Source organism: Schistocerca nitens, chromosome 3, assembly GCF_023898315.1.
Source record: "Schistocerca nitens isolate TAMUIC-IGC-003100 chromosome 3, iqSchNite1.1, whole genome shotgun sequence".
NCBI classification, from domain to species: domain Eukaryota; kingdom Metazoa; phylum Arthropoda; class Insecta; order Orthoptera; family Acrididae; genus Schistocerca; species Schistocerca nitens.
The window spans coordinates 585,795,728-585,807,448 of NC_064616.1; the positions used below are offsets into that span (position 1 = coordinate 585,795,728).

The following is an 11,721-nucleotide window of genomic DNA, read 5'->3' on the forward strand; positions in this document are numbered from 1 at the left end:
CAGTGTCAGATGCCTTCAACAGATTACAAAATATATCAGTAGCCTGTAATTCATTGTTTGATGAGTGAAGTACTTTTTCACTGTGTATGTAGATAGCCTGTGTCAGAACCCTTTAGAAATCTTGTGGGATGAATTTCCTTGAGACAGAGAAGTTACTGTCCATGCATCAGCACAGCTTTAGAAAGCATCACTCCTGCGAAACGCAACTCGCCCTTTTTTCACATGATATCTTGCGAACCACGGATGAAGGGTATCAGACGGATGCCATATTCCTTGACTTCCGGAAAGTGTTTGACTCGGTGCCCCACTGCAGACTCCTAACTAAGGTACGAGCATATGGGGTTGGTTCCCAAGTATGTGAGTGGCTCGAAGACATCTTAAGTAATAGAACCCAGTATGTTGTCCTCGATGGTGAGTGTTCATCGGAGGTGAGGGTATCATGTGGAGTGCCCCAGGGAAGTGTGGTAGGTCCGCTGTTGTTTTCTATCTACATAAACGATCTTTTGGGTAGGGTGGATAGCAATGTGCGGCTGTTTGCTGGTGATGCTGTGGTGTAGGAGGATACAAGATGACTTGGACAGGATTTGTGATTGGTGTAAGGAATGGCAGCTAACTCTAAATATAGGTAAATGTAAATTAATGCGGATGAATAGGAAAAAGAATTCTGTAATTTTTGAATACTCCATTAGTAGTGTAGCGCTTGACACAGTCACATCGATTAAATATTTGGACGTAACATTGCAGAGCAATATGAAGTGGGACAAGCATGTAATGGCAGTTGTGGGGAAGGCGGATAGTAGTCTTCGGTTCATTGGTAGAATTTTGGAAAGATGTGGTTCATCTGTAAAGGAGACCGCTAATAAAACACTAATATGACCTATTCTTGAGTACTGCTGGAGCATTTGGGATCCCTATCCGGTCGGATTGAGGGAGGACATAGAAGCAATTCAGAGGCGGGCTGCTAGATTTGTTACTGGTAGGTTTGTTCATCACACGAGTGTTACAGAAATGCCTCAGGAACTCGGGTGGGAGTCTCTGGAGGAAAGGAGGCATTCTTTTCGTGAATCGCTACTGAGGAAATTTAGAGAACCAGCATTTGATGCTGACTGCAGTACAGTTTTACTGCCGCTAACTTACATTTCGCGGAAAGACCACAAAAATGAGATAAGAGATATTAGGGGTCGTACAGAGGCATATAGGCAGTCATTTTTCCTTCATTCTGTTTGGTAGTGGAACAGAGAGAGAAGATGCTAGTTGTGGTACGAGGTACCCTCTGCCATGCACCGTATGGTGGATTGCAGAGTATGTATGTACATTTAGAAATCCAAAGTGCGACTTCGACAATACATTATTTGCTGTCAGTGGTTAAGAAGCCGATTGTAAGTTACCATTTCTAAAATTTTGCGAATGCTGCCTGACATGAAAGTAAACTGAAGTTTATTGGTATTTCTCTCTTTTCTTCTTGGTTGTGGATTTCTGGACAGGTCTTAGGAACAAAATCATGTTAGAAAATCAAGTGGCATCTCAGACCCTGACATGATGTTCCTTGTGATAAGTACTGATGCTTATCAGGATAAAAAATCTAAAACATGTGAGTTCATGATGGTCCTTATGAAATTAATGAAATATACAATTCATACATTAATAAGACCTCACATTGTATGGAAATTGCTTTCCTCCAAATGTAACTCAATTTAGACATGTTTACAAACAGTACTTGATTACTCAATAAATGAAATGTCTTATAACTTAAGAGGAACCCATATTTGCCAGCCAGGAACAGTTCTGCAAATAACATATTGTCAAAGTTAAGTTCTATAAAGATTTTTGATGTTCAGGAGGCTGTTTACGCGTGCAGTGAGTGTGTATTTAATTTGGTAGTTAATATAATAAATATTCTAAGATTAATCAAGGAAATTTGACCGTGTATGTCGCAACCCTCTTTTAAGTAAATGAGACTATTTAGGTGTGACAAATTCTTTGAAATGAGTAAAGTTATCTCTCAACAAGGAAACAAAAGGTGTAATGACTGCGAGTTCTGTGGCAAATTATTGGTATTCATGAAACAAACCAATTACACGTACTATCCACAAGGTTGTATACTGGGGTCTTTACTTTTCCTTGTGTATATTTAACAACCTGTTGTCTGCAATGTCATCTGATGCCAGGTTTGTCTTGTTTGAAGATAATATAGACATTGTGGTTAGTATTAAATCAAGTATAGTTGTAGAAAGAACTAGTAATTAATTTTCATATAAATTAATAATTATTTTTTAGTCAGTTTGTTGTTGTTAAACACCTAAAAACTCACTACATGCAGTTCAGAACACTCAAGATGTTTTCACCCAGCATATGCACAAAATGAGGAATTGCATACAGAAGAGGTCGAGAATGGTGAATTATTGTGATTGCATGTTCATAGATTTTGTAAGCACAAGAATAGTACAGAATTCTTGAAATGTCAAAGCAAATAATATGGACTGAATGTTGGCAGACATAGGTGATAGTCACTGAAACACAAAGGATGACATAATTTGCTTACTGTCATTTAATTATGCCATGTGGTATAGAATTTTGTCGTTACCCACCAGACCAAACCAAAGTTTTAAGCCCAGATGTTCAAAGTGTGTGTCATGGTATGAATCAAAGAACATTCTGTGGAAGCCTGTTTAATGAACTGGGTGTGCTTAACTTACTACTGCTTCTCAGTACATTTATTATTTAATGAAATTTGTCTTTTAAAATAAACTACTCACTTCACAGATCGATACTACAGACAAAAACAACCTAAATAAAGACAAAAACCTCTTTCTTTTGTCGATAAAGGTGTCACCTACTTGGGAACACCAGTTTTCAATTATTTGTTAGCAACTGTAAGAAATTTAGGTCACTGTTACAGCCCAATTCCAAGATAAGCTAAATGATTTGTTTGTGGCAACTCCTGCTCCAGTGACAATTTTCTCAGCAAAACCAATTGGGGCATATGTTACTTGTATCACAAAGCACGAGTTACATGTAATACCTGACTCCAGTTACATCATCAAAGTAGTGAGATCTGTGTAAGCATCCCTCCATGGTCTTACTTAATAATGTTTGGCCACAATAGCTTAGGAATTATGACAATTTTAATATTAATTTGTAAATTTTAGTTACAATTCATCAGGTTCAGTGGAACAGTGTGAGCCAAGGCCACTCTGTAATTGAACGAGTCATTAAATAAGTCACAGAAAGGTGATAAGAAAATTTAAAATGCTCTACACAAGAATATAAGAACTACAAGAAACACAGAAACCTTTAAAGTAGTGTATACAATAAATAATAGACAGTAATATGGTACTCCGAAGTACTGTGGGGTAACTCCTGTACAGAGGGAAAACATTTTTATTTCACATGTTACAGTAACATTTCACTTCTGATCTGTGGATTTTTTGTAATTTTGTTTTTATCATGTTCCACCTCCCGAAGGACCTACTCTCTGTGGGTCTGTGGAACAAACGGAGTACATTATTCCCTCTAATAACTACCAGCAGTGAAGTGCTTAAAAAAGCATGCGTAGAAACAAAACTTACAAACTCTTTACCCTGTTGAGTTCCAAAACTAGCCAAATCTTATTTAGTGCCATAATTTTGTCTCACAATGGCATATTAAAACTCGGTGTAGTACATAACCAGAGTTCATTAAATCCACCTCTTCACACATTTCAAAGCAGTTACATTGTTTATTGAGTATTTAAAAGTAATTGCAAGTAGACTGACTTTTATCTTACGTGTACAGCATATGTATGTAAACTGTAAGCCTGTTCTTCCAAAACTCCCCACTGATACCATCTTTTTCCAAATCTTTACAAGTAAAATCTTTTACATTACACTGATAAGCCAGAACATTATGACAACCTTCGTAATAGTTGGTAAGCCCACCTTTTTCATGTCTAACAGTGGCAACACGTCATGGCATGGAAGCAGTGAGACCTTGGTAGGTCACTGGAGGAAGGTGGCACCACATCTACACGCACACACGCGCACGCACATAACCAAATTCTTGTAAATTCTGAAATTCTGGGAAAGGGGGGGGGGGTAATTAGCTCTGATACCATGTTCAGTCACATCTCAGATGTGTTCAGTCAGGTTCAGATCTTGAGTTTGGGGGGGGGGGGGGGGGCGGCGGCATCACATCAATTGGAACTTGCCAGTGTGTTCCATAAAGCTCCATCAACTCCTTGCCTTGTGACATGATGCTTTATCTTGTTAAAGAATGCCACTGCCGTCGGGGAACAGGATCATCACAAAGGGGTGTATGTGGTCTATCACCAGTGTACAATACTCCTTGGCCATCATGGTGCCTTACACAAGCTCCACTGGACCCATACATGTCCACGTGAATGTTCCCCCAGAGCATAATGGAGCTGCCGCCATCTTGTCTCCATCCTGCGGTACGGGTGTCAAGGAGTTGTTCCCCCGGCAGACGACGGATTTGCGCAGTCCCATTGGCACAATGAGGAGGGTATTGGTATTACATCAGACCATGGAATGATATCCACTGTGTCAGTGTCCAACGCCGATGGTCATGTGCCCATTTCAGTCATAGTTGCCATTAATAGTGGCACATGCATTGGTCATTGACTGTGGAGGCCATTCGTCAGGAGTGTTCGGTGCACTGTATGCTTAGACACACTCGTACTCTGCCCAGTATTAAAGTCTGAGGTTAGTTCCACCACAGTTCGCCACCTGTCCTGTTCTACCAGTCTGCCCAGCCTATGATGTCCAACCTCTGTAATGAGGTGTGGCCGCCCAACCCCATGATGTCTGGATGTGGTTTCACCTTGGTTTCGCCATGTGTTGAAGACACTTGCCACAGCACTTCTTGAACACCTGTAAAATCTGTCATTGGTCAAACTTGGATATATTTCGCAGCTTTTCCATTCTACACTCGGACAGAAAGCTCACTGATACTACATGCGCCGTGTGTGTGTGTGTGTGTGTGTGTGTGGTGGGGGGGGGGAGAGAGAGAGAGAGAGAGAGAGAGAGAGAGAGAGAGAGAGAGAGAGAGAGAGAGAGAGAGAGAGAGAGACTAGCAATCATTTCTTGCCAGGTGACACTGCTATCGCCTGGTCTGGTTTATATCGGTAGTAGTTTGGTGACCATAATGTTCTGACCGATCAGTGTAAATATTACATAAAGAAATCTGTGTCTTATTAGTTTGGCTCTTTTGAACTCAGTTTTGGCACTCTTATAAGTAGCATAACACAGTTTGAAAGTAATTGGAAATGAGCTTGGCAATTGTTTACTCCTTCCATAAAATTTGGGCGAACAGAGTTTGTGAGTATTGTAATTCACTTTCATTGATGAGAACACACTCAACCATCTAACTGTTGTTGTTAGGCTCATTAGTCACACAATTTATCACATGAAGTGCAGCTGAATGTGTGACTGTTGTAAAGGTATAATGCAAAGTTTGTTTTTGTTGTAGGTTAACTGTAAAGAATAGAAACATTCTGCCCATTGTATAGTTGAGAGAAACTGAGATCTGTAATTACCCAGCAAAAATATTGTATGTTGAATTATATGCTGTACAGTTGGTCTTTTATTACTATGTAAATCAGTAGCTACAATATGTACGAATAATTTTTGTATGGAACATCATCTGTAGGGGAAAATTTTGAAGTGCCTAGTTAGTTGAAAGTGGATAATATGTTTTGTTCATTTCTCCAACCACCATTTCAGAATCATCCTGTGTGGATAGTCTGTACCTTTCATGAGAAACTGAATTTGTGTGTGTTAATTAGTTGACAGAAGGACTTGTTAATAATATTTCTTGCAGAGATTTGTGTGAATACTGGCGTCATCTACAACTTTATTGTGTTTCATTAAGCTGCTTACTGCCTCCAAACTCTGTAGCCACAAAAAATACTTGTAGAAAATGTGTGGGAAATGATTTGTTGCATATGAACAGCGTAACACATGCATTGTATATGATTTTGTACACAGGTGCTGTTGCAAGTCTATTGAGGGCCATTGAAATTTACACTGATATGGGACGATTTACAATGGCTGCAAAACACCATCAGTCAATTGCAGAATTATATGAAACAGAAAACGTTGACCTGGAACGTGCTGTACAACACTATGAACAAGCGGCAGACTATTTCAAAGGAGAAGAAAGTAACTCTTCAGCCAACAAATGCCTCTTGAAAGTTGCTCATTATGCAGCCCAGTTAGAAGATTATGAAAAAGCAATTAAAATATATGAACAGGTAATACTTGACACCCACTGCCAATGTTTTACATACTGTCTCTTCTTTCCATCCATCCATCCATCCATCTTTGTGTTCCTGTGTCTTCAGTAGTTCACATCATCAATCACCAGGGGAAATATGATGTTTAGAAATATCCAGTTTCAACTTAGACTGCCACTGAAGTGGAATAATCAATTTTAAAAGCATAGTGTTTCTCATACTGAAAATACTAAATTTTACCTAAGTTATTTAATTTAAAAATAGTAACTGCATGCGTATGTGCACATGCACACTTATAAGTGTAAAGTTTAATAATCAGACATTAATTTAAAGTACCAAAATAGGCATTCATAAACTTCCTGTTAAATTCTTGGGAATGTATTTAATTTTTTTATGACAACTGTGGGAAAGTAAAGCAGATTACACGTGAAATACAAAATTTAGCTGTCAATGAGCTGAAAGATGCTGCTGGATATGTAAAGAATATTTACTGATTTGCAGTTTGCAATTTGTCTTTCAATTTTTTGTATAGTTAGGTAGTTATTGTGTAGTTAGTTGGAATCACAGTTCTAACTTCCAGCAAAATGTTAGTCATCCTAATCATTGCTGTCACACCAGACAGTCATTTCATTTGTGTGTTGCATAAATGAACATAATGGACTTCTTCATAATTTGTGACTACAAGTTTTCATTCTGTGAGCATAATGTTGCAGTTAATTTGATCCTGTTATGCATTAATATTCAGTTTATTCTGTTGTTCAAATGTGTTGGAAAAGTCTCATGCTGCTTGGTTTCTTTCCCACCAAGAAGAGCCATTTGTGATCCTTTTGTATCCTTCCATTGTTAGCTGCAAAATAGAAGTGTGCATTAATCTGCTATCACCCACCTTTATCTGTGCTACTTGCAAAATTTGCAAAAAGCATCAGTTCCCATTCAAGAACTATGTGGCAGCTTGGAGAAGTATGAATGCTACCACATTGTCAGTACCAGTGCAGACAGTTACTGTCTGCTGTAACAACAAACATCAGTTACTGGAACGTATATATCAATGATGATAACCTATGCACATCATTCCATTGTTTATGAATCCAAATTCCTGGAATATAGGTTGTATAGTGGCTGCAGTAGTGTGAAATTGTGCATGAAATGAAAAGTAATTTGGCACAGATTTAGAAATGTTCGATAATTTCTTCTCCAGTCTAATTATAAGAGGAAGCAGAGCAAAGCATGTCAAATTTGAAAATAGCTCATACAAGTTTTTAAAAATATAATGTTAGTTGAAAAGGGAGTAAATGTGCAGTGTAACTTGCTGTGATCAAGTACTGGCTGGTTATAATTAAACTTTCCCTATTTAACATGTTATAACTTGGAAAGTACGTACCGTAATAGTACCAAACTTGGTAGCATTTATGTCCAGAGTATAGGGTGCATGATTTCCATGCATTCTAGCTCCCTCCATCCGGTTCCAATTATGGCCACCGGGTGCGTGATCAGTCATCGTGATTCATGGTCTCACACACCTGACCAGTTGCTGTGCACTTGTTGACTTGTCAACATGAACTTGGTCAAAAGGACCAGGGCATTATTGGTAAAGCTCTATTACTAAAACAACAGTGATGCTGCAGCTGCACTTCAAGAATCTCGTCAACTGAAGGGCTTACGGAAGGGTCCTCTTTCTCCACCTGCTGTGCGGAGAACTGGGCGTCGCTCCAGGAAGAGGCGGATGACAAGTTGCACCACAGATGGTTGATGAAATCGCTGTTGCTATGGTGGACAATGCTACATGCAATTTCCAATTGTCAGGCAGTGTGCTCGCTGTTTCATGACAGTTTAACATCCATTGGTCCCCTGCACGGAAGGTGCTTCGAATCATTCTTAAATGGTATCCGTAGAAGATCCATATTCTACAGCAGCTTGCACCCCAGGGCACATGACAACGTGTTGACTTGTCTCTCCACTTTCTCACAAGGATTGAAGTTGACGAGGACTGGCCCTGGATCATTTTATGGACAGACAAAGCTCTTTTTTTCTCCGAGGGGTGAGGTGAACACACAGAATTGCTGAGCATAGAGATCTTCACCACCAGTCACTGCATAAAGTTCTTCTGCATGGTGAATGTGGCACTCTATGATGTGGCTTCATGGTTAAATTCATCATTGGCCCACTCTTTTTGGCACTGAAGGACCGAAGAAGTGCAGTGTGACTGGTCATTGTTACTGTGATACGTTTCTCCAGCATGTCATACCCGCCCTACAGGAGAGAGAAGAATTGAACTCAACATTTTTCATGCAAGACGGCACCCTAGCGCACATCACTTGTGAAGTTCACCCTTTTCTATGAAACACGTTTGGAAACGTCAAATTAATAGCCAATCAAGTCCAAATGCTTGGTTGGCAAGGTCACCTGATCCCACTCCCTGTGGTTTTTGGTTGTGGGGCTACATGAAGGACAGGGTTTACCAGGGAAACATTCACACATGTGCTGATCTGAAGTGCAGCAGATCAAGAGAGGTAGCCAGCATACCTACAGACATGCTTCATTCTGATGTGAAGAATTCAATTGTGCTCTTTCAGACTCTCTTGTACGCTGATGGGCACCATATTAGCGCCTTTTGGAGCAGTAATGGTGCCTGTATGTAATGGTATGATGCACTATAGCAGTACATTAAAAATGTTTCAGTTGAATTGATTCTGCATTATTTCTCTTCCCCGTGTCCTTGACATTAATGCTACCAAGTTTGGTACTCATACGGTAATTAATTTCAGTGTTATAATTTGTTAAATAGGAAAAGTTATATTGTAACGACCCTGTACTACCCCATGCTTCAACCATATTTGGATTTAATTATCTCTGTGGCCTCAACATGGTGAGAATAGTTGTCGTTTCGCTAGTTGAAAAAGCAAACGAATATAAGAGTATTCAATCAGTGGGGTGTCATAAAATGGGGGCTATGTGAGTTTTTGTTCCTGTATTCGTTCCTGTACATATCCTTAAGTTTTATTTTGTGCATGTGGATTGTTTCGTATGTTTCTGTATAGGTTGCAGCCACATCACTCGATAGTTCACTGCTGAAATACAGTGCAAAAGAATACTTTTTCCGTGCTGCACTTTGTCATCTCTGTGTTGATGTGCTCAATGCCCAGCATGCTTTGGAACGTTACCAGTCCATGTATCCAGGCTTCCAGGATTCTAGGGAATATAAACTTATCAAGGTAGGCACCCCAGATTAATCTTTATAATAAAAGTATGAAAACTTTTTCTGTTTGAAAAAAATACTTACCATGTTAGCAATATTTTTAGTATAATGCTGTCTTATGCATTCTTTAAGTATTTTTTGTGCTTCCTTTGGGCTTTACACGAAGTATTTGTAAGGAATATTTAGTGTCATCTTTTTTTTACAAGAATTTTCCCCATTGAAATTCATTTTATGTATCAGTGACACTCTTTTGCAGACTCACTAGTTGTGAGTTTGTCCAACACACTTCCCTCATTTAATTCTATATGGTCTGTCTGTCTGTCTGTCTGTCTGTCTGACATGAATAAATCAGGCTGAACAAAAGCAAAGGTTGCTTCCATACTGAATGAACTCTTCACATTTCAGTAGTGAACACTTAATAGACATTCTGCATACTAATTTAGCTCCCCACAGTACATGTCACATAGTTAGAACTTGAGACTGCCAGTTATCAAAAATTTCCAGTCAGTCTTGGAACCTCTTATTGAATCACACTTGAAAACCCAGAACTTTATATTGGACATTAACATAATTCAGTTTTTGTAAGCTGAAATAGCTATTTACATATGTAATATCTGTAGGTTTTCCTGTGTTTCACAGTTCCTCTTGTAACACAATTGTGTGAATAAAAAATCTCTAAATGGGTGATTGTTGGTGATACTATGGGATACATCATCTAAGTTGATTTCTAAGAGTGGTACTAAAAAAGAAATCTTATAACTAATCCTCACAATTCAGCTTCTCTAATTTAGTGTTGCTGGAGGAGTGTAGAAATAAGTTTTCTCAATTTTTGTTAACATTTTGAGTCTAATTGCCAACAGCCTTGCTGCAGTGGTAACACCGGTTCCTGTCAGATCAACGAAGTTAAGTGCTTTCAGGTTTGGCCAGCACTTGGATGGGTGACCATCCGGTCTGTCTAGTGCTGTTGGCAAGCAGGGTACATTCAGCCATTGTGAGGCAAACTGAGGAGCTGGAGAAGTAGTGGGTTTGGTCTCATAAACCAACATGCAGCCAGGAGAGCGGTGTGTTGACCACATGCCCCTCCATATCTGCATCCGGTGGCCCCTGTGGGCTGAGGATGGCACGGCATCCGGTCTGTACCGTTGGGCCTTCATGGCCTGTTCGGACAGAGCTAGTTTGTTTTTGAGTCCAATCGCTTGAAAAATTTGGGGCCCAGAAAACCAGCCATTTATGCCCTTACTTAAAATGTTACTGGCACATCTATTTTTGAGGTGTATTTAAAGGTAATAATACTAAAGACAGTTGCAAGGTTTATTTTTTATCTTTTATTTTGGATCAATGGTAGATTACAAATTTTATGGTAATGATTAAACTACTGTATAACTAAACTTCAGGAAAAAAGAATAGTGTGAGGTGAGTTGTTGTGAAATTCCACACACAGTTGGCTTCTGTATGGAAGAGACAGAAACATTCTAGTGTGCAGAGAAGTATGTCGCAGTCAGGACAGTACCAGCTTCTTTCTTTCCTGCTTGATTGGCCAGCAGACTGTTCATTCTTCTGTGAACAATTCTTGCAAAACCATGTCGGATGTTACTTCATGTCAGTTACAAGAATTTTATGAGGGAAGTGTCATCCAACCAGCTGATAGTTGCACTAGGAACAATTTCTGGAGCCATTGTTGTGCCTTTGTGGAAGAGTCCTTCACCAGGTTCTTCAGACTGTTCCCACGCATATATTTCTCCTTCCAGTGCAGAATCGTTTGATTCTTTCTCTGCAGTTTCCAGAATTTCTTATATGTTAAGTAAATCTGACATATTTGTAGCAAAATTACAGGAAGCTTAAAATTCTAAAAAATACATGCAAAAATCTCACGACTCCACTAGCACGCAGGCGTTCTTATGTTTGCCACTGTTTCTATCAGAGGAATTCTATAAACTGACAACAGAGGGCAGCACCTGTCAAGGTACAGCATGTGAGATGTCAATATAATGTTCTCATACAAAGCCATTGCAGTTTTAAAGCTATAGATGCCTTTCATGTCGGAAAACATTGCATTGCAAGATATACTCGGACGTAGACCTATTAACAAAGTGTTGTGGCCTGTGCTGTGCCCATACTTAGATGCCAAAGTGTTAACTAAAAGTACATCATGATGTCAGGCTATAAAAAATTCTTAAATAATGGATGCGGAGTTTTTGCTAAGAAAGAGATTGTTTTGAAAGACGTCCCATTTGCATGTCAGCCATTCTTACAGACACTTTTCTTTATTTTGTTACTGTTACAGTGAACTGTG

At 39.2% G+C, this 11,721-nt stretch overlaps 1 protein-coding gene across 2 annotated transcripts in view; it reads left to right on the forward strand.

Annotated features, from left to right (window-relative positions):
* Positions 1 to 11,721, forward strand: part of LOC126248501 (alpha-soluble NSF attachment protein) — a 63,981-nt gene that overhangs the window by 24,488 nt on the left and 27,772 nt on the right. For both annotated transcript variants that reach the window (XR_007545494.1, XM_049949539.1), the window contains exons 3-4: positions 5,985 to 6,250; positions 9,271 to 9,444. Coding sequence is in view for 1 of the 2 variants with exons in the window: in XM_049949539.1 (XP_049805496.1) it covers positions 5,985 to 6,250; positions 9,271 to 9,444 (440 nt within the window). In the remaining variant the exon portion in view is untranslated. The remainder of the gene's footprint in view (positions 1 to 5,984; positions 6,251 to 9,270; positions 9,445 to 11,721) is intronic.